Source organism: Neltuma alba, unplaced genomic scaffold (genome assembly GCF_004799145.2).
Source record: "Neltuma alba isolate B1F8T4 unplaced genomic scaffold, ASM479914v2 tig00011207_pilon, whole genome shotgun sequence".
Classification (NCBI taxonomy): domain Eukaryota; kingdom Viridiplantae; phylum Streptophyta; class Magnoliopsida; order Fabales; family Fabaceae; genus Neltuma; species Neltuma alba.
This window is the reverse complement of record NW_021635931.1, coordinates 8935-32433: the sequence shown is the minus strand read 5'-3', so window position 1 is coordinate 32433 and position 23499 is coordinate 8935. Positions and strand designations below refer to the sequence as shown.

General features: G+C 34.9%; 3 protein-coding genes across 4 annotated transcripts; 1 reads left to right on the top strand and 2 right to left on the bottom strand.

Moving 5' to 3' along the window:
- Positions 1-3984: 3984 nt before the first annotated feature.
- Positions 3985-23145, top strand: LOC114762299 (ubiquitin carboxyl-terminal hydrolase 14). 2 transcript variants are annotated; one of them, XM_028951768.1, is made up of 21 exons: positions 3985-3988; positions 14959-15084; positions 15778-15949; positions 16223-16335; positions 16668-17004; positions 17787-17881; positions 18297-18430; positions 18514-18570; positions 18663-18740; positions 19066-19120; positions 19206-19244; positions 19566-19646; positions 20530-20728; positions 20816-20873; positions 20949-21071; positions 21256-21344; positions 21439-21528; positions 21755-21922; positions 22042-22169; positions 22277-22406; positions 22598-23145. In XM_028951768.1, the coding sequence occupies exons 2-21, from the start codon at positions 14974-14976 to the stop codon at positions 22774-22776; spliced, it is 2436 nt and encodes an 811-aa protein (XP_028807601.1). In that variant the 5' UTR covers positions 3985-3988; positions 14959-14973; the 3' UTR covers positions 22777-23145. The 2 variants fall into 2 exon arrangements, with proteins under 2 accessions (XP_028807601.1, XP_028807600.1); XM_028951767.1 differs by lacking the exon at positions 3985-3988 and having other exon boundaries at positions 14751-15084.
- LOC114762301 (uncharacterized protein DDB_G0271670-like) lies at positions 4863-6938 on the bottom strand. Its single transcript, XM_028951769.1, has 2 exons — positions 6545-6938; positions 4863-5663 (listed from the first exon to the last, which is right to left on the bottom strand). The coding sequence occupies exons 1-2, from the start codon at positions 6809-6811 to the stop codon at positions 5079-5081; spliced, it is 852 nt and encodes a 283-aa protein (XP_028807602.1). The 5' UTR covers positions 6812-6938; the 3' UTR covers positions 4863-5078.
- On the bottom strand, positions 9020-9394 carry LOC114762302 (zinc finger BED domain-containing protein RICESLEEPER 1-like). The gene has a single exon (XM_028951770.1). It carries the CDS (start codon positions 9392-9394, stop codon positions 9020-9022), a length of 375 nt encoding a protein of 124 aa, XP_028807603.1.
- Positions 23146-23499: the final 354 nt, after the last annotated feature.

Here is a 23499-nt window from a genome sequence, read left to right as displayed (position 1 = left end):
ATAAGGACCGGAGGAGTATGAATGTATGGTCAGTTTTGGATAAGACGTGGATCCACGTTTTAAATTTAAATAAACTGTAACCTAAGCAGTGGAAATCCGTAAATAACATGGGTCATGAATTTGATATCATATATTCCTCTTGTTCTAAATAAGAGACCCACTTCATAACACTACACAGTGGGTCTTATATTTAGAACAAGAGGAGTACATATACTACCTCCAATCCTTAATATCAAATCTAGCTAACTAATTTTGAGAGATTAAAAAATTAGTAAAGTTAGTTATTTGTAATAATAGGTATTGTCTTTCTTAGAATATCCCTATCAATCATATATATTAGCTAAAACTATATTTAACTAAATATTTAACATGTGTAAAACTATTACAAGAATTATCTTGAGAAAAAATGAATAAACATGATAGATAAAATAGATTTGAGTCTTGTAACTAGAACAAATTAAAAATTAAACAAACTTTTGTATTAAAGGCAGAAGGTAGTATATATAGATTATGTGATGGGTGATTACGCTATACTTAAATAAAACATGCCTAATTAGTTCCTGTCGTCTAGCGGCAGAAGGAGGGATTCAACCCAAAGCTCATTTTCTCTGTAATTCATCTGGACTTTTGGTTCAAGTAATTTAGATTTAATATTTTTAATTATTTATTTTTTAAATAAAACATTTTAAAAAATAATAATTAAGAGATTGTTTTATTTTATTTCTCTTAAAATAATTATTTAAAAATAAAAAAATCTAAACCGTTCAGACAAATCTAAAGTAAGGGAATTAGGGACAGGCGGAGGGAAGGAGAACTGGGGAGACAATAAATTATAAATAGAGCAACTGTAACGCTTGGCTTTATTGCAACTGAGGAAGGACCATCCCCCATTTTTGGTACAAAATAGCAACACCCACTCACGCTCTCACTGGATCCCAGTCTCCATCTCTCCTCCTCTTTAATTAGCGTCATTAATGGTTAGTTAATTACATGTTTCCATAATGGAGAGTGAGACAGACACAGAGGTCCCGGAAGGAGTAAGGACCACCGCAGAGGAACCCTCCCTCCGTGCCCCGCAGTGGCAGTCCCAGATGCATGATATGTGTCATTATTTAGATCTGAATCTGAACTAGGATTTCCTCTGCCCTCATCCCCCCCACTTCAATTCCCCATTTTACCCCCACCCACCACCCCAATTTTCCCCCAACAAGATCTTCATGAAAGAAACACAGATCCACCTTACTTCAAGTTCAAGGCCTCCGGATTCTTCTTCTCTTTCCTTCAACCCAAAATCCAGTAATGCTACTTTTAACCCTATTTATAAGAGTTCATTTTGATTGCAAATATAGCATCTTAATTCTTTTTTTTTTAATTTATAAATTTATGAGAGTAAAAATTAAAGAGTATGAGAGATTACTTCAGAAAAATTAATACATATTTATTACAATTTCAAATTTATAAATTAATTATCTCACTTTTATATTTAAAAGTAAAGGGAGCATAAATAACATACTCAATTATGGGTAGCCCATAATGTTAACTTTATCAAATAGAGAAACAAAATGCATCTTCAGTCTTTAATATAAGACATATTTAACTAATTTGATTAGATTAAGAAATTTAGGTAAATTAGTTAATTATAAAAAATATGATATATTTTTCCTAAAACACTATAATCATCTTTCTCAATATTCTCCCTTTCTCTTCTACTTAATTATGGTTGAGGGAGTATCCGTAGGGTTAATTTAGAAAAAATTGATAAATATAAGAAATAGGTGTTATATTTAGGATCAAAATTAACTCAACAATTAGTTCTTATATTAAGGACCGGATGAGTAATATATTTAGTAAAAAAAAAATAATGGTTTCATATAGGCACTAAATTACACCAGACTTCATATAACTTTGAATCATGTACAGATAATTTCTTACTTTTTAAAAATAAAAACAGGTAATAATAAGAATGAATTATTAAATATTGAAAGATGAGGGAGGGCCGAAGAGGTTGGGGATACCTGGCAGTTGGGGAGGTGCAGAGAAAAAGCAAAACAACTACGAAACATAAGGCCAGACAGAAAAGCAACATGTGTCTCTAGCATCTGTCCCCACCCTTCTCTGTCGTAGGATTTTTAATATTTATTTATGTGAAAAAAAAGGAACAGGTATAGTGACATGGATGAAATTTGAAAGATAACTGGATAAATATTGATTAGTGAAAATCATTTTTAGCAACAAAATCAAATGGATAACCTTTAAATGAATATATATTTATATTATATTATCATAGTTCTTAATATAAGAATTGCATAACTAATTTGATTCCATTAAACAAAATATGTTAAGTTAGTTATTCATTTTAAAGTATTTTTATTAATCATGTGCATTAAAACCATACCTTGATATAACTTCTTAACATGGGTAATTACAATAGGAATTACTTGGGGGAAAATAGATAAATAATGGAGGTAAAATGGACTGAAATCCTATATTTAGAACTAAATTGAATATCTAGCTAGCTTTTATACTATCTCCAGTCTTTAATATAACAGTTATTTGACTAATTTGAATATATTACAAAAATTTGTTAAGTTAGTTATTTGTAATAAATAGACGTTGTATTTCTTAAAATATTCTTACTAATCATATATGATAAATAGAACTACCGTTTGATAAAATCTTTAACAAGAGCAACTACTATAAAAACTACCTTGAAAAAAATGGATAAATATAATAGACAAAATCAGTCGGGATCTTATATTTAAGATCAAATTAAAAGTCAAACTAACTCTCATATTAAAAATCAGAATTTGTATTAAGAATTGGAGGAAGCAAATTTTACATTGGGGGTTGTAAGAGTAATTAATGCACATTTTTAATGAAAGATGCTTTCAAGTTGGTAGTGTGTGAACAAAAGTCATAATAAATAAAAGTAGAATATGGTCCAGGGATATATTGAATGTGGCGAGTGTGCACTAGCACGTACGTACTCTATAATGCATCTGCAACATTTGTGAGTGGACAAAGTTCAGAGATACTTATCTGTTATGCATCCCCTTCCCCACAAAACTTGGCAGTTTTACGTACATTCACACTCTACATATCTACCTCCTTCTAAAGTCTCCCACCACCAATGCCTCTGAATAGCCCTTTATTAGTTTCTTCTTATCAATCCAGCCATTGCTGAATCTCCCTGTTCATCATTCAATGCCTCTCTCAACATGCATAAATAATGCTCGGTTTACAATTCACATGCATCCTCGTCACTTTTAATTAGATAATAACGTCAAATAATTGAGCCAACTTGGGGAAAATTCAAATATTAAAAATAAGAAAAATTAATCAAAAGTTCCTAATTTAAAAATTAATTATGCGGGCATGTCTAATGACCTAAGCCTTTGAGCGGGTACAATTACAACTCTTTATCAACGATTTACAACATATCTTCGACCGTGTATAAATATATTTCATTTCACACATAATTGAAGATAAGTTATACCCGATTAATAATTTAGGTTATTAGCCTGCAAGGGTTGGGTCCGACTGGTCGCAAACGGGGACGCAAGGCGCGTTCTCCTACCGGGTCATGGGCTCGATTCCTGGCGAGGCACCCTGGGATTAATTTGACCGATATGCTGGGATACCCTGAGTTAGCGATAACATCCTACTCAAAAAAGAATTTAGGTTATTAGGAATCCGTGTACTATAATCAGGGAATTTTAACTGGTAACAGTGATTGGCAGTATCGAGGTACTGTGGGGGAAAATAAAAGGGGGACCTAACGGTGATACCAAATACCAGCCTCTTCGTGCTACCTCTTTATGTGACCATTTCAAATCCACATCAGAGGCGAAAATGTCTTTGTGGGTTAGTGGCCAAGCTGACCAACCGCCAAGCACCACCGGGCCCAACAGAATTGGACTAAGGTCTTGACCGGGAACGTGCTCTTGCGAGCCAGAAGCATTATTAGAGCCATGTACGTGTTTCACATGTAGAACCAGTCAAATATTATACGTTAAATTTAATTCTAAATATAAAATATTAATCTATTATATTTTTTAAAAAAATATTTTTATTGATCATAAAAAAATTTTATTAAGAAAGAATTCTAGTAATCCCATATATAAAATTTAAAAAAATAGTTTAAAAAGACTAACATATATTTGTAATGAATAATTAACTTAATTAATTTTTTTAATATTTTTAAATTAGTTATATAATTCTTGTATTAAATACCTGAAGTAATATGGAGGTCACGTTTCAGTGTGTTTTCAAGCACAAAGATTTGGTGACTTTGACTCTTTTCATGTAGATTTCTAGGGTCACCTGAGCTTCTCGCTAATATTATATCGCTTCTACTCTTTGGAGGCCGACTGGAAAGAAAATAAAAAAAAACCGTCATTTCTTTCGTCCAAGATAAGAACGAGAAAACAAGTTCTTTTATTTTCAGAAATACTACCTCCCGTTTTCAATATAAGGTCTAGTTGACTAGATTAAAAAAAACTAGGTAAATTAGTTATTTGTAATAATTATGTATTGTCTTTATTAAAATATTCTTTCTTAAAAAATGGATAAATACGAGAGACAAAATAATTAAAAACTTATATTTATAATCAAAATAAAAATTAAATGAGCTTTTATATTAAGGACTGAAGGTAGTAATAATTCCATATACTCCACATCTTGTTGATGATTTATACACTAATCGAGCCTGGAATCTTTCTATTCTAAAAGAAAACTACTCAGGTAGAACTGGTGGAACGCCCATTGCTCAAGTCTTTCATTAGTATATATCATTACAAATTTTAAAAAATGCGTCCCATTCACAACCAAAATCTTAAAAATCTCACCTCCAGAACAAGGAATTAACAAGAAAACAAAAATCTCACATGACTAATATATATAGCATGTACAATTGTCACTGTTCAGTAACTCAACTACAGATTTTCACACTTAGGTCCAGTATTTCCCGGAAAATGTACAAATCCCACATGCACTAAAAGACGTGCTATATCTCCAAAACAAATATTGCTCCTAAAAAAAAAAAAAATATCTACAACAGACATTTAAAACTAAATGCTTCAAGCACAAGGCCTGGCAACAGAATCCATGCTGATCAAACGGCTCCGATTCCTGTCAAGCAATCCTTCCATGATAACCTTCTTCTTATATTCCACCGTATCAAAATCCTCCTCCTCTTTCTTCACCGGTCCCGGCGGCTCACTTAGCTCGCTCCGGCGAGGCAAGAGATACAGCCAAAAGGATATACATATGATAGCAAAAACCTTACCCCACAGAATCAAAACTAACAGACTAGTAACCAAAATGTAACACAGAGCTTTAGTCCTGTTATCATCATCAGGATTTGTCGTTCCTTTTTTCTTATCTCTGAGTTTGGGATCTTCTCGTCGCTTAACTGTGGTGACGCTAATTGTAGTCGTGGAAGAAGTCGGAGAAGAAGAGGAAGAAGATCCCAAAGTCTGTGACGAGGAGCTTGAGTTTGCTGAAGATGATAACGAAGATCGTGTGAATAGAGAGGAGTTGCTTGATTCTAACGATGATCGGCTATTTTTGCATTCTTGTTTTGGATTCTTTTCAAATTTCATGTTGCTGCTTCTGGAAATTTTACTCTTGCTGGCTGCTTTCCTTGTTTTAATCTTCTTCATCTGTAAAAATTGACAGAATACGTGTTAGCTGGCCATCTCATAAGCAAAACAAGAAAATTTCATCAGTTCCGTTTTTTTTAATTCATTGCTTATTTGTAGTTTATTCATACAAACATTAATTGATCAATTATTTATTGTTAACTCTAATCAAATCTTAAACAAGTAACAAGATACTAGTAATTAGTATTAAAAATTCATTGTTATGCCAAAATAAATTATAAATTCATTGAAAGTAAAGAGATAAAAAAATGCCATTGTTTTAAAAACTAATAACCAACATATTGAAGAGACTTCATATATCATTTTTTTAAAGGAAAAAACGCGAACCAAAAATGGATTTTTTTTTTGGCGGATAAAATAAAACGGTGGGATCGATCATCAACCAAATTTATTCAGGCATTGACTGAAGATAACATAACAAGGGAAGGCAATACGTAAGATTGAAAATTCAGTTTTTCTCATTTAAAAATTGCAATTTGTCAAGTTTAAATATTTAAAAACGAACTCGACGACTTTTTAACTTGCAAGAAAACTCGTGGGAGGGGAAACCGCCATGGAATTTTATCGAATAAAAGATAAACATTGGGTGACGTCTAATTTATTGGATTAAAATACGGTTGGGAAGTTATATATTCATATATGATCATATATGTAATTGAAATTAAAATTGTGAAACAGACGAACGACAAATGGAAGCTTAGATTCCGCTTCAAGAATAGAGAAAATTTGGCCGATATATCTAACTATCAAGAACGTTGTGAGTAAATCTGTGGATTGGATTCGAACTAATCAAAATCCAGTATATATAACTATCAGAGATAGAAGGAATTAAGAAATGAATGAAGAACATGAAGAAAGAATGAAGGAAGGGCAAAGCGTACCAAAGCGGTGTCGTTGAATGCCTTCTTGAGAATCTGCCAGAAACAAGTATCGTTATCGTCGACTTTCTTCTTGGAGGAACGGCGCCAACCGTGGGTTCCTTCCCTGCAGTCCGCCATGAGCGCCGACGAGAAAATGGTGGAGAACGTAGCGGGCTCGAGATCATCGTCGACGGAGGAGACCGGCTTGAAACAGAGACAGAATTTGGCCTTGAAACTTGCGTTGTGGTTGATCTTATACCGGCCGGTCTTGGTCTTAAAGGACTCCATGGGAGAAGAAAAGCGGTTGATCGTGAAGAACAGAAGGAGAAAGGAATTAAAAAGAAAAAACAGAAAACGATGAGAAAGATAATGATGGAGGCAACGACGGGGGGGTGTGTTTCGCGTGGAATCTGGGGGGAGAGAGAGGGAAGAGAGTGGCGTTTGAGATTTCGTGAGTACCGGTGAAGTCGCTGAGGGTAGGCTATACTTCTTTCATTTTTGGGTGCCATCTACAATATTTTTCTCTCTCAATTTAAAATTTAAAATTAATACACACGCCGATCAACAGTGCATTTGTTTGAATGTCAAGGGAAAAGATTTTGAGTTTTTTAAAATATCTGCTACCTGCGATTCTTAATATAAAAAATTAATTAAAAAATTTTAAAAAATTATTAAGTTGGTATTTATAATAAATATGTGTCGTTTTTTTAAAATATCGTTAATAATCAAATATATTAGTTAAAACTACCATTTAATAAAAATTTTAATATGTGTAACTATTGACTACTTAAAAAAATAAATAAATATAATAGACAAAGTGAATTGAGATATTATATTTAGAACTAAATTGAATGTCAAATCAACTCTTATACTAAGAACTTGTGATAATATTAAATATTACGTATGACAATAATATTTAATAATTACGTGCGGTATGGATATTGACTCATTTTTACATTAATTCATGCTGGCGAAAAAAATCTTACATTAATTTATATGGTAGTCAAAGAGAGAACAGAATGTTGTAATAAAAAATCAACACGTACGTGAATTCGAATTTTTAAATTCAGTTTTTATCTGTCAAGATAGGTCCATATAATATATGTCTGCAGAAAAAGAGGCTACCTTCCTGGCATTGTGAGGCAAGTTTTTCATATGCGTATTATGAAATTTAAAGAGCCGCAGCCGCACGTAAAATTTAGGGTTCAAAGCATGTTATGGGATATTACTACCAATTTCGAGTGATTCGTTTCGCATGTGATGCATAAAGAATTCAAAAGTCAGTTGTATTACAGTATATGACAGACGCCACTTTTTTTTTTTTTTGGGACCGGTTATGAAAAATGCGGCCGGGTTCAAATATTTTTACTTCCCTATCCTTATTTTTGGGTGAGGACCATGGTAGCCAGCCCAACTAATATGGTTCGGTTATTGCAGAGGTACATATAGGAGGTGACCCTCCTAGGTAGGCCTGCACATGAGTAGGGCTGCCCAGCCCGAAGTATCTGCGGGCTGTACCAGCCCTGCCCGTAGAAGCCCAAACCATTTTGGACAGAGTATGGGCAGGACGGGCTTCATTGCCCAAAAACTGATGCCTTGCTCATATCATGAAAAAAAAAATTTCATTCATAGCTGAAAATCACATTTCATAATTCTATATTTTAACACATTAAAATCATCCAAAAATAATCCAAAACAAGTCTTAACAAATATCCAATTAAATAACATCAATAATCCATTCAAAGCAAGATTTAATATTGTAATTAGAGCCTAGAAAATTGAACGGTTTGCACTTTGCATCAATCTCTATAATTTCCAGAAAAGGATGGAGCACCTGAAAAAATACAAATAAAAATAACAAAGTTTAATGTATTAGAAAGTAAACAATAAAAAAAATGTACTTCTAGATTTTAAAGGATGTACTGATTCACCTTACCAACTTAACTAGTCATGCTTATAAAATGACCCTTCAATTACCAATAGCCATTAAATTCTCCCATAATTCTCCCCTCTAGGTGTAGTAGAATCTAGGGGGGAAATCAAAGAACAATGACATTACAAATTATGAAGTAAAATATGAGTTATTGTGGTTTAGGGGGGGAAAATTACTAGCAAGTTGAATGACATGTTCTGTCTCATCAAAATTATCAAACTCCCAAAGCTTATCAACAAATTCAGACATTGATTGCTCAGATTGTAGCCAATTTTGGCTACAAATTAGTGCTTCTGTCATCTTAGAAGATAAATAGTTTCTATAATGATCAACCACACGTCCTCCAGTGCTAAGGGCAGACTCAGAAGCCACTGTAGAAACTGGCATAGCCAATCATCTCGTGCCATGTGCGAAAGAATTCTATATTTTTCTGAATTAGCTTTCCGCCATAACAATATGTCAAACTCAGCTGCAGAAGAGATTTCATCTCTTGAGTCAGTTGTTATATATCTATCTAACTCAGTTTGAGGATCTGTTGAGGTTCTTTGTTTCATAGATTCTAATCACTTATGACCTGGATCCTCTTCACCATCATCATCATCATCATCAAAAGAAGGCAATGAAGTTGCAACTGTTGTACTTGTGGAGGTAGTCCCTGAGTCAATAGAAACCCCATCAGAGTACTCATTAAACAACCGATACAAACAATCTTTGACCCTCTCCTTCATAATCAAGCATACTTCAGGATCAATGTAAAGAAGATCAAACATATGATTCACATATGCTAGTTTATACCGAGGGTCCAAAATGACAGCCACAAAAAGCAATGGATTCATATTGTCTGCTTGACCCCAATACTTATCATATTTCACCTGCATGATAGTGCTCATTTCTCTCAAGAAGCTATTAGCATTATTTGTGATATTCCTTTGCAGCATTTTCTGAACCCGAGCAAACTGGTGGAAACATTCATTTTCTAATACAGAAAGGGAGCTTGAAAATTTTAATGTTATGTCATAGAAGACCTTCAAGAATTTGATGAAGATTCAAGCATTATTCCAATCATCAATAACAGGACCAGAAAAGTTATCTTGGTCACGTCTGATACCATCATGCTCACGCCTAGAGCTTGAAGTGCTTGAGCTGAAGTATGAAATATAGTCATCATCTTCATCACGCATTCGCTCAAACACTTTTTAAAACTTCATTGCAGCTTTTAACATTAAGTATGTTGAATTCCATCGAGTGGATACATCAAGGCAAACAAGGCTTTTAGTGTCTATTTTTTCAACTTCAACCGAAGTTTTGAATCTTAGGGAGCATGAAAGAGAAGAACGAACATATTTAACAGCACTTCGAATAGTTTCAAATCTGTCTTTCATTTCTTTAATACCTTCATTGACAATCAAATTTAGGACATGTGCACAACATCTTAATTGTAGATAATCACCATCATAAAGTAAGCCCTTCCAACTCCTCAAACGTCTTTTAAGATATCCCAAAGCTGAGTCAGTAGTTGAGGCATTATCCACAGTTATGGTGAACACTTTCTCAAACTCCCAATCTAACAAGCATTGCTCAATGGTCCTTCCTATAGTATCACCTCTATGATTTTCAATCATAACAAAATTGATAATCTTTTTGTGAAGCTTCTATTCATCATCAATAAAATGTGCTGTCAAGCATAGGTAGTTGAAATTCTGATTTGATGTCCAACAATCTGTGATGAGACAAACACGTTTAGCACTCTGCTTCAAAAATTTCTTCAATACTTTAACTTCTCCAAGATATAATTGCCACACATCTCTTCCAATTGTTGTTTTTGAAGGGATTGGAAAGCGAGGTTCAAACTCATTCAACAATTTCCTAAATACAGGCTTCTCCACAATTCTAAATGGTTGCTCATCACTGATGATAAATTCAGCTAAAGCTCTTCTGCATCACTTCTCATCATATACATGTGGAATTAAAGATTTTCCTTGTCCTGCTGTTCTACCCAACAAAAGAGTTAACATAGATTGTTTTTTATCTGTCATGGCCTTATATGGATTCTTTGAACACTTTGGGATATGCCTCAACAAAGAATTTGTCCCATGGTGGTTTGGATCAGCTTTATAAGTAGTATGACAGTACTTGCAAGCTGCTAAGTGAACTCCATTAGTTTCTTATATTGGCAATCTGACAAAGTATTCCCATACCTCTGATGTGTGTTTAGGTTCTTTTGCATTTCTCTTTATACCCCTTCCATCAACATTTATTTCTGGTGTGGCAGAATTTGTTTGTGGGGGAGTAGGGGTAGGAGAAGAAGAGATGGGACAAGGGAGGGTAGGATAAGATGGAGGCTGAATAGGAAGAACAGGGCTAGGGGTAGGAGCTTTATTAGGTCTATTAGGATTTGGTGTTTGATTAGGTCCAGTAGGAATTGGTGTTTGAAAAGGGGTTGAAGCATCTTGAGACATTCCACCAACGACCGGGGATGGTGATATAATAGAAGTTTCCTCATCCATTAAAGCTGCAATGCAATACCATATAACTTCACAAACCATTTTTTAAAGATATATCAGTACATAAGGAAGGATCAAAACTGAACAAATATTTAATTCAAAACCCTTATAGACTTATAAACTTGATTAAGAATGGTAATTAAGAATGTTGCTTGGTGGACATTTATTAAGAAAATTCCCTCATATCTAATTTTAAAAACTAGTTTGGTTGTAATCGGATATAATTAATTACTTATGCTTTCAGGCATGTGTGTATTAGTTTACATCTTATTAAATGTACAAGCAATACATAAAACAGAAAACACAACCTGGGAAAATACCTCATGATCAAAACACGAACCGAGAACAAGTACAATAAAGCAACAAGTTATCCTTATTCTAAGTTTGAACTTAAAAAATGCAGGTTTCGCACTCCACACAAAGGTTTCATTAAGCAACTGATCTTTTAAGTTCTTATTAGGTGCCAGCGATTCCTTTGACATTTTTCTCAGCAACAGAATAGATGAATTGATCCCATTTGATGAAAAATACACAGGAGAAGAGTAAATCTAGAAAGTAGAAACAGAACCATTTCCCAATAAAACAAAAAATAGATTTGCAACAAATTGGTATAATCTTTGTCTGGAAAATAAACTCACTGGCCGGATATCAAAGCTGAATCAATAGAGGAAGATGGAGCCTAGAAGCGACCGATGGTGAGCACTCACGGCGACTTAAGCTTGAGGGAGTGCGAAGACGGAGGTAGTCGTTGCTGGTGCTCAATGATTTGAGCTTGGAACTGGTTGGTGTCTCTGTGAGTTGAGGTTGAGAGAATGCGAAGACGGAGGTGGTGTCACTGCTCAGCGAGTTGAGCTTGGAAGTTGGAACCGGTCGGCGTCTGAGTGCCTCGGCGAGCTGAGCTTGAGTGGAGCTATGGAAGTCTTGAACTGAGCTGGAGCTTGGAACTAGAGGCTACCGACGACAGACCGACGGCGAGCAGTGAGCAGAAGTTTGGGGGGGAAGGTGCTAGGGCGTGATTCTAAGATGATCGAAGGATGAAGAGGAAGAGTAAAGGGAAAGTGAAATGAATGGTGAAAATAAAAAGAGGGAAAATTAAAATATTATATTATATTAATACATTTTATCATTTTAATGTTTTATGTATTATTATATATAATATATTATTATTATAATATATAATTACATACACTCCGGGCAGGGCCAAACGGGCAGGGCAGGGTACCCTGCTCGCGGCCCGGCCTTGCCTGTGATAAGCCCTGCCCAGAAGTTTTTTTTTTCCCTTTCGGGTTGAATTTTTTCGGGCCGGGTTAGGTTTTTTTTCTTCGGGCCCGGGCAGGCATACTGAGCTATGGGGCACTGTGAACACCCCTACTCCTAGGGCAGGGGCTTTATTTAAAATTTCAGGATTCGAACTCACTAAGCACCTTATCCCACCAGACCAAGTGGGTATTGGTTTTGGAAAATTATAAAAATATTTTTAAAAATTATTTTTTTGTAAATTGAGACAAATTTCTCTACATATTTACTTTTTATATTATATAATCACTTTTAAAATCATAATTTTATTTTCACCCAAACACCTCCTAAAGATACTTAATGCTTTTTCTTCTTCTTCTTTTTTTTTTAAATATATGCACAATTTGTATAAAGCTGGAAATATGAGCCAACTCAGTTTGTGAATAGGCCTGTTATGGGCTGTGAATTGGACCGCCACAGAATAAACAAAACAACCCGCATTTTGAAAATTCGGGAAAATTCCAACATAACTCAATTTTAGTTTTCAAAAAAAATATTTTCAAATATTTTTAAATAAAAATTATAAATTTTCTAAACTGAACTCAAATGGTTTCAATATTTTCATAAAGTTTATGTTTCAATGAGCTAGCCCATTTTTTGGTTGGTTAGGTAAAATATGATAGATAAGTTTCTCGTATTTTAACCACCAATAAGAGTTAAGTCTGACTAAAAAGGCTAGTATTTCATAATATGATGACTTAGTGATCGAATCATTGTTGAAAGATATATTTGCATTTAATGTCTGATAGAATTATCTCGAGCAAGAAGATACCTGAGCCTAGAAAAAAAAAAGTTTTGTTAATACAATCCATTTATTGCTTCTTGTTTAGGTTTTGGTTCCTTTTGAGAAACATGGGGCTTGTTTGGTGTCTTGTTTTGAAAATAATTTTGTGTTTTTAAAAATAGAAAAATAAAAAAACTTGTTTGATAACTTGTTTTTAGTTGATTGTTTTAAAAAACAACGAAACAGTAACATGTTTTTTAAAACTAAAAAACTAAAATAACTTTTCCATGTTTTCTTATTATTTTTTGTGTTTTTTATGTTTTATTTTGAAAAATTGAAGAAACGTTCTTCTTTTCTGAACCACTACCCACTTCTTATCACTACCGGTGACAATTACTATCTGATAAGTGTGATTTTTTTAAAATTATTATTCTAACAATTTTTTTTTGTTTTCTGTTTGTTTCCAAAACTTGTTCTAACAAAACAATTGAGAACAAAAAAAAAAAGAACAAAAACAAACATGCCCATGATATTTTTACGTGATGCATATATTTTATTTTAAATTTGATGAGAACAGACAATAGATTTGTATCGAAAAAAGAACATACAAGGGATCAATTAATCTGAAAATTAGAAACATGCTGTTGGTTGTTTTAACCCACTCGCCCCCATCAAATGCAAGCCATTTTGATGGTAGCTTGGACGGTAAGGATGGATTGGGGGGGTAGAAGTCAAGGATTCAAACCCTAACAAAGATCTTGAATGTGCAAAAACATTGCAAGATTTATATTATCCAAATATAAAATTTATATTATCCAAATATCCAATGACATGGGCTGGCCAAAAACTTCCGACATGAAAAAAAAAGGACAATGTAATGTGTTCTAGAAGTTACGAATAGGATCTTGATTTTTCCTCTCCGCCTATAAAAACACTGGTTTATAAATAATTTACAATAAATGATTCGAAGAGCAGCCAAACCTTTACTCAGCATATTAATGATGAATAAATCGGACCTAAAAATGACAGCATATTTTACAGTAGATTTTATCTCAGTTGTGTACTCTTTATATCAACTAGTTATTAATGATTGATGATTATTAATTAATACATTAGTGCATTTAATAAATCCATAGAAAACCATGTTTAGTGTTGTTTTCATATGTTCATCAGCTTACCATCGGTATCCCATAGTCCTACTTATAATTTGGTTCGCTCAATCTTAATTTACCTATTAAAAATTTCGAATCAGAAATTTGAATAACATAATATATAATAAAAGATGTAAAAAATTTGATATGGAAAATATCTTTAATTTTAATGACATGTGAATTGATTGTATAGCATGAAATGTTAAAAATCAGGGAGTTTATGTGTAACTGATTGATTCAAAGAATTTTATGAATTTTAGTATAGTTTTTAACTTTTTATTGGTCAACTAACTATAATATTCATTTTTTAAAATTTTGCAGGCAAAAAAAATTTTCTTATAAATTTTTAAAATTACAAATGATTTTTCTAAAAATTAATTTTTGCCCACTAAAAATTTCTCTAATATGGTAAAACTTTTCTTATGTTATTTCTCTAATTTTTTTTTTAAGGGAAAACCTTTTCCTTCTGCTATTAAAACCTTGCCCCCATATAAAAGCTTACTGAGCGAAGAGGCTGAGAGAGAGAGAGGGAAAAAAAATGTCGGCTTGCTTGCCATTCCCATTCTATTGTGGTTTCGTCTGCGTATATATATAGACACACACCGGTGAAAAACGGAAACCATCCTTAGCTGAGTTTAGACTTGGGAGTCTGAAGACTCTTGCAAAGAGGCACGACCCCTAATACGCGCTTCACTGAAAGAGCTCTCCTTTTTCGTCGCAGCCTATTCTGGGCAGAAAGATACTTGGCATTGGGTTAGGGCAAAGTCTTATTCTTCCTTAGACCTTTCTTCTTGTCGCCCTCTTCGAAATTCATCTGAAACGAAAAGGGTTTTCGCCGAGGGATGATCATGGACCCTATGGACGTACTTCGATCAAATCTCTCCCGGGTTCGAATCCCAGAGCCTACTAATCGTATCTACAAGCAAGAATGCTGCTTAACTTTCGATACCCCGGTACTTCCTCTGCCCCATCTGTTGTTACGAAATGACGGTGTTGGTGTTAGCGTAGCTGTAGTTGTTTGTATTCCCCCCCTCCCTCTCACTTAATTGGTGAATGATTTTTTATCTTCCTAGTCAAACGCGTGTCACTCTTTTCCTCTTTATTGTTGGTTTTAACATCAAATTTCCTGCCCTGTCGAATAGCAGCTTTACTGTTTGGTTACTAAGAAAGCGTGACAATCTTTAAGCATACACAATCAGTATTTTCTCATCAGTTCTTACTGAATTTTTTACATGCAATGGCAGTTATAGTCTTATGTCTCTGTAAATGTTGGTTTTCGGCTACCAGTTTTTCACTCATCAAGACGTGCACAATAACCATCATATATTGAATTGTCGGTCAATCATCTTTTCTTTAGTCCCCTGAATCATTCTTGGTGCCATATATAGTGTGCTTTTTGTCACTTTCGCGTTGTGATTATGCTTTTATATTACTACAGAATTTTCTGATGTTGGGAACCAGGGGAATTGTTTTCATGATCTTTATAAATTGAAGTTAATGAGGCGAATGGTTTAGGGTTTCCTACTGTTCCCCTTATTCTAGCTGGAAGTTGATTGGTATTAGTTTATTCGAAATTACATTTCGTCTAGAGATTCACAGTCCATATAATTAATACGTCTGGTGGTGTTATTGTTGATGAATTTCAGAGGTCAGAAGGTGGACTATTCATCGACATGTACACTTTTCTTGCTTTTGGGAAGGATTGCGTGGGCTGGAATTATGAGAAGACTGGCGATCCTGTTTATTTACATATAAAGCAGACAAAGAAGATAGTTCCTGAAGACAGACCTTCGAAAAAGCCAACCCTCTTGGCTATAGGTACATGAATAGGGTTGTGCTTGACCATCTCCTGATCCTGTACTCTAACTTCTACCCCCACACTTTGCATAGTGCAGAACCCTCATCATTTTTCACCTCTCATTTTATTTCTCATGCTTCAGGGTTCAGAATAGTTGAATATATCGTGATATGGTTGAATTTCTTTCAGTAGTTTGGCTATTTTCTGAAGGCAGAGTAATTTGTTTCAATATTATTACCAATTGACTGTTCTTTTCTAGATAACATATTGTTATCCGTCTTCTTAACTTGTAGGCATTGATGGGGGATTTGATAACAATGAAGATGAATATGAAGAAACTCACAGTATAGTTCTATTGCCTGACTATATAGCGCTTCCGTTTCCTTCAGTCGAGTTGCCAGAGAAGGTACCTGTTACCTTCCTTTTATTGTTCTTTCCTTGCTCGTCCTCTCTTTTCATTATTAGAAATGAAGTTGAATTACAATGAGGAGATTGATTTGGGAAAATATTTTTATAAAAAATTAAAATCAAGGGGAAAATGCTAAAGGTGGTGAAACACTTGACAGAAAAAACAGCCAAACTACAGGTGGCACCCCATGGACTGGTGCCATTATTACTGGCTCCACTATATTTGTTTTCTCTATCTGTTTGGTCTTTGGTGCCTTGTTCTGCTTGTTTTTTCCTCGATGTATGGCACAACTCTTAAGTTAATTATCATATTTGCTGAAATTATTGCAGGTAAGGTTAGCTGCTGATGCCATCTTACTGGCTGAGGGTGCTGAACGGAAACAGCAAGTTGCAGCTTGGACTGCAGATGAGAAAAAAGTCAGTGCATTTGCAACAAATTTACGGCAGATTGACAATGGTGTCATTATTCCTCCAACTGGGTGGAAATGTGCCAAATGTGAGAAGACAGATAACCTTTGGTTAAATTTGACTGATGGATCCATTCTTTGTGGGAGGAAAAACTGGGATGGAACTGGTGGTAACAACCATGCTGTTGAACACTACAAGGAGACAGGCTACCCCCTTGCTGTAAAGCTTGGGACTATTACTGCTGATCTGGAAGGGGCAGGTAATGCCCACTTGCTGTATATGTAATGTGTTATGAGTTGTGACATCATGTCCTTATTAATAATCTAACATTGATTATTTATTCATATGACAATCAAGTTTGTTAGCATGATGGGTTGATACGTTTTTTTTTGAAGGAGAACACTTGAAGTTCAGGATCTCAGCATGAAGGGTTGATATTTGATGTTATGTTGATGGGGTTTATTTATGAATTACGGGTTACAACTGTGTTATTTCCTTTTGACAGTACTGGATAATTCCATCGAATGAGGAAATCCTAGGATTATTTATCGAGTCCTTGGCACAATTATTTCAAATCGTAGTCTAAACTGATCCCAGACAAGATAATCCTTGATAGGATAGGATCATAAGATAAATCCTATATATCCTATTCTAATCCCAGCCGAATTAAAATCCTAAACAAACTTTTAAAACTAAAGATAATCATAAAATAGTTAACTTCTAGATTTTCTTCCATTCTCCTTCACCCTTGGTGCATGAACTCCTGCACATTTTGTTGGTTCATTAGTCTTATTCCGTTTCCCTTGTTAATACCTTGCTGTCTGTTATAACTCTTTATGGCAGCAATAGGCTGAGTAGACTGAGTAATCCCGTCAATCCCCTGTTTCTAGCTTTCTAGATTTTTGTTGTTTGTTATAAATCTTTATGGCATTAATAATGAAGTAGGCTGAGTAATCCCATATACTTTTAATTTCATTGGAGAAGGATTCATTATTTTCTATATGGTGTATTAATTATGGTTAATGTATTGTGGCAGCTCAGACGTTTTCTCCTATCCAGAGGATGACAGTGTATTGGATCCACTTTTAGCACAGCATCTGGCATTTTTTGGCATCGACTTTTCATCACTTCAAAAGGTTATTTCCTTATCTCAGAGTTGTATTTTTCAGCTGTCACTTGCTTTCTCAATGATTCTTTGGTCTAGCCTGTTGAAGTTACCTTTGATAACCTTATATGGCTATCAAATTGCTTTCGTTCATGATGGGAGAATATTACTTGATGCAATCCATAAGTGTTACTTTTGAAGTGAGAACAAAAGTTTCAGAGCTTCAGAAGGCATGTGAAAGACACGTATCTTTCCCCCATCATATTTGATGTGTTCTTTATGGGGTTGACGTGGTGTCCATGAAGGCATCAAGTTGAATAAAGCCCTTCATTGCATCCCGATTGTTTGTGCAGGACTATACACTTTAAACTTTCTTTTCTTTCGAATGGAGAGATTTGGCTGATGACTAATACTTTTTTCAAAACTACCTACATTTTTGTGTTCAGACAGAAATGACAACTGCTGAAAGGGAACTTGACCAAAATACCAATTTTGATTGGAATCGAATCCAAGAAAGTGGACAAGATGTGGAACCAATTTATGGGCCGGGATACACAGGGCTGGTCAATCTTGGAAATAGGTAGGGTGTTTGGGCTTTTCCTTGTTGATTGCTGCTCTTGACAATGTGCTTACTTTTTCCCCCCTTTTTCTTTTCTTTCCCAGTTGTTACATTGCTGCAACTATGCAAGTCGTGTTTTCAACACAATCCTTCGCTGCACGGTCAGTAGATGTCTCTCTTTTAGTTATTTCTTCTCATGGTCTATCTGGGTCTTGTTTCCAGTGACATCAATGCGTTGTTGGATTCCTCTTAGGTATTATGTAAATCAAAGTTTAAAGAATGCATTTGAGGTGGCACCTGCTGATCCCACCGTCGACCTGAATATGCAGTTGTGAGTAATTAGCTTGTATTAGTTTTAGGCTTCTGTAAGCATGCAGCTAGCCATGGCCTGTTCATTGTGTTTTTCTTCATGTGTTTAGCTAAGAGACTAGTTTTCTCTCCACATGCTCTACCATTTTTGCGAGGATGTTTCATTATAAAACATATCTTGCATGGCAAAGATGGATTGGGTCAGTCATTTGTGTAAATAGTTCATATCTATATTCTTGGTCGTATATTCTATTGACCATTTTGTTTCCATTATGGAAGAGAAAATTAAAAATGTTGAGGAGGTGCTTCAAGGGAAAATCTAACTGTGGTTTCCCATTTGATATCAGGACAAAATTGGCTCATGGTTTATTATCTGGAAAATATTCTTTTCCAGCACTTGAGGTGTGTCATCCATTTCTCAAGCACATATCTTTGGATGCTTATTTTATAAATTTTGTTTGTTTATATGTTGCTTTTGGCCATCCAGAATGATCGAAATGCGAATGCAGCCACATCAACCCCTACGGTAAGCTCACTGGTTATTTTGTGCTTGTAGTTATGGTATCATGAATGTTTTTAAGTTGTAAATCAAGTGACATGTTGAGTTTTTCCTTTTTTGGGTTGTATGTATGCTGTGCTAGTTTCCACGATGAAGCATTTTTTCATCTTCATTTTTCAAGCTATTTGTTATTTTGGACTTATAAAGTGGAGGCGAATTGCTTTAGGTTTAGGTTGAAGTCTTAGTAAAAAGACTAGATTCATTTTATTGAACGCTTCTTTGCCTTGATGAGTTTTCTTTGTTTGCCCTCCCTCCTCTTACTCCCCTCCTTATTTCTTCATACTTCAGAAACAGGAAGGGATACCACCCCGCATGTTCAAAGCGGTAATTGCTGCCAGTCATCCTGAGTTTTCGTCTATGAGGCAACAGGTATCTTTAGCTATTTCTTTCTAGCTGAATGCAAATTATTGGCTGAGAATTATGTATTATGATTTCCTTTCATTTGTTGATGTCAATAGTCATTTAAGATTTCACTGGGAAAGGTAACTATTAGCATAAGCTTGTAAAATGAGATATAATGTATACTTACTTGGAAATTTAACATTTTGGTATGAGTCAGAAAATAAGTGTAAGGTATGCTGTTACTGCTATTTCGCTTACAGAATCCTCTACTTCCCAAAATTGGCAAATTGACTGAGATATGATACTATTTGACTACACTGTAGTATTTGTGCCTTGTATGTAAGCATGTGATATTTTCTTTTACCGGAAAGATTATTGATGTTTTATTTTTGTCCAAAAGATGATTGGGAGAGTGGGTATTGATCCAAAAATAAATATGATGGAGCCCTTGTCTCTTGTTTGAAGTTGCTGCTAATGAAGATACTTTATCAATTGTATAATGTAGATTTTGTCCTTGTTCTCTTTGCGGCACTTTTTCCTTCTATACTTCCAACACTTTGTCCTTCAAAAACGCTGATGCTTTATTTAATTCCCTTGCTTGTGGATCTGTGGGCAATTTCTTATATATAGTAGTAGCTATGCTAGTTTCTTTTAAAGTGAACTTGTAGTCTAGCTAAAAAAGTAAGAGTTCATATGCTATTTTTTCACCTCAATATTTTCTAGTTGTGCTTGTTTATGACCGATTGGATATATAAAAAGTCTAGGCATGTTTACTAATTATTTGGTTCTTTCCTGTGAACCTTACAAGTGGAAAGTTTTTTTTTTCCTAAATAAAAAATATTTCTCCTGTCCTGTTTTGTCTTTATTAATCTGCTATTTTCTGACTGCATGATTCCATCTTTTGTGATAGGACGCTTTGGAATTTTTCCTACATTTTATTGATCAAGTTGAACGAGTTAATGCTGGGAAATCTGAATTGGAACCTGCAAGGAGTTTCAAGTTTGGCGTTGAAGATAGAATCTTGTGCTCGTCCGGAAAAGTTGCATATAACCGAAGGCATGATTACATTCTTTCTCTTAATATCCCCTTGCACGAAGCGATTAATAAAGGTGGGTTTCATAGTCACCTATACTTCACTTGGCTGTGATCTCATGTTAGTGTTGTGTATAATACTTGCGTTGTTCAATAAATTTCAGAAGAATTAGAAGCCTCTAACAAGCTTAAGGCAGAGAAACTTGCTGAAGGAAAGGAAGTGTAAGTTCAGATGTTTAGCTATTTTATACCTTCATTTGCTTTTCTAGATTCTGCTGAGAGCGTCTATTCCAATAGGTCTGGTGATGACATTGTGCGCCCGAGGGTGCCTCTAGAATCTTGCCTTGCAAGTTTCTCAGCTCCTGAGGAGATAAATGATTTTTATAGCACTGCCTTGAAGGGAAAGACAACAGCGGTGAAGTAAGCATTTTGATTCTTTTCAATCCGGTCTTTGTTTCATGTGACAAAGTCTAGTAAATATTTTTAGTTGGTTAGATGACAAGTGCATCTCGCCAAGTATTGCTTTCTATCTTTAATGAAGTAGTGATATCATTTTCAATGTTGCAAAATTCATCTTGATACTTAAGCATTATTCATTCTATAGGACGGCAGGTCTAACCTCATTCCCAGATTACCTGGTGTTACACATGCGGAAATTTGTTATGGGAGCAGGCTGGGTTCCTAAAAAGCTTGGTATATTTTACATTGAGATGTCTATATTATGCTGCAAGGTCTTTTATTAAAATATTTGTCATGTAAGTTATTGCTATGCAATCCCTTTTTCCAGATGTATATATAGATGTTCCTGATATCATAGATATCAGTCATATGCGCAGCAAAGGTCATCAGCCTGGGGAAGAGTTGCTACCTGATGGAGGTATGTGAGTAATTTTTCTGTTCAGCAATTATGTGATGGAGCTCCAACGGAGGAAAAACAAATTATTTGGTTTCAAATCAAAAGTAAAAATCTTGCGTCAAAACTAAGTTGTATCATTCCAAGCATTATACCCTTCGGGTATAAAAACTTGATAATTAATTAGATGTCAAGATATTTGAATAATTATGCACAATATTTATCAGCATTTGTTATTTGTGTTGCACAGTACCTGGTGAGGAGGATTCAAGCCAGCCTATGGCTAATGAAGAAATTGTGTCACAGCTTGCCTCTATGGGCTTTAATTATCTTCATTGTCAGAAAGCTGCAATAAATACCTCTAATGTTGGGGTAGAAGAGGCAATGAATTGGCTACTGTCTCACATGGATGATGCAGGTTTGAGATTAGTTTTCTTAGTCATTTTCAGCTTCATAATCAGAAAAAGAAAATCTTTTGCCATCAATATGACTTGACGTTTAGAGAAATGATACTAATGTATTTCCTTCTATTTCCAGATATAGACAATCCAATCAGCAAAGGGCAGAACTCAGCTACCGTGTCATCCGTTGACCAGTCTAAAGTTGATACATTACTCTCATTTGGATTTCAGGAAGAAATTGCCCGAAAGGCACTCAAGGCGTCGGTAATTTTCTGCGTTCATGCCTTCCTTTCCATTATTATGACTGGGCGAGGTTGAGTAGATGTAAAGAAATGTTAATGATTGGTTGGGTGTAACTAATTGCTGTCTAGGGTGGGGACATTGAGAAAGCAACAGATTGGATATTTAGCAATCCCGATGCATCAGTTTCCAGCATGGACGCAACCTCATCAGACACTCCATCTGCTCCAAATGACGCTGGCTTACCTGATGGAGGAGGGAGTAAGTATCCTGTATTCTTATCATCGCTGTAATCCTTTGATCATGACTGACAAATTCCCCTTCACATCCATTAAATACGTATTAATAGATGTCTGTATTAGTGTTAATATTCTCTTAATCTTGTTTCCTTACAACAAGTGGCACCTGAGTACTGTAATGATATGCTTATTGATGATTTTGTGTTGTGAAAGGATATCGACTCATGGGAATTATTAGCCACATAGGAACGTCTACGCAGTGCGGACACTATGTTGCTCACATTTTGAAAGACGGGAGATGGGTTATCTTCAACGACAACAAGGTTGGGGCTTCCATTAATCCTCCCAAAGAAATGGGTTATCTCTATTTCTTCGAGAGGCTCAACAGTTGAATCATGCCAGCTCAAACAAGGTGAAGCTACCCACTATCAAAGGATTTATATTGATGCTCAGAGGCTGTTTCATTGGCTGCACCATTTTTTAGCAGAATTCGTGGATCAGTCAGAAATTCAGAATTATTTTGTTTAGTTTTCTGGCCGCAATATTACTTTTCTTATGATGCATGGTCAAGAATTCTGAAAAATATTTAAAGCAGCAAATGACGAGTGAGTGTCCAGTGGTAATCTGTTGCTATTTCTGCTATATGATGCATTTAGGGTTTTTCTATGGACATATATTGCGTGCTTCACGGTTCTGCTCATGCCGTTGTGACCAAGATGTTTGTTAAAATGCGTTGCAAAGAAATTTGTCATTTATTGACTCCAAATGGTCAATTATATACATCAAACTTGGCAATTAATGCTAAGACCTTAAAATAGTAACCGTTACTAATTGGTGAATAAAGTTAATATTATGTTGTGTGGTTTAATTATAGGTAATGAGGTCTTATAGTTAGGACTGGTAGTATATGATCATCTTATAATTTTTCTCGGCTCATCTTGATTCACTTGCTTATGGTTGTCGTCAGTTCGTCTGACCCTGCAAGTCAAATCTTTTCCCCCCAAAAAAGAAACCTTCAAATTACTGTTCAGAGTTGTGTGGATTTCTTCAAAAAAAAAAGAAAAGAAGTAATGATGGTACTGGAAATCGTACATGGAAGGCACCGCAGCGCTCAA

Bases quoted from the DNA above. Each gene is read 5' to 3' on its own strand.
- LOC114762302 (XM_028951770.1), bottom strand. From the start codon at position 9,394: ATGCTGCAAAGGAATATCACAAATAATGCTAATAGCTTCTTGAGAGAA.
- LOC114762299 (XM_028951768.1), top strand. From the start codon at position 14,974: ATGATCATGGACCCTATGGACGTACTTCGATCAAATCTCTCCCGGGTT. The intron at 20,874-20,948 runs GTAAGTTCAGAT...CTATTCCAATAG, and splicing joins CTTGCTGAAGGAAAGGAAGT to GTCTGGTGATGACATTGTGC. The intron at 21,345-21,438 runs GTATATTTTACA...CCCTTTTTCCAG, and splicing joins CTGGGTTCCTAAAAAGCTTG to ATGTATATATAGATGTTCCT.
- LOC114762301 (XM_028951769.1), bottom strand. From the start codon at position 6,811: ATGGAGTCCTTTAAGACCAAGACCGGCCGGTATAAGATCAACCACAAC. The intron at 5,664-6,544 runs GTACGCTTTGCC...CAATTTTTACAG, and splicing joins CATTCAACGACACCGCTTTG to ATGAAGAAGATTAAAACAAG.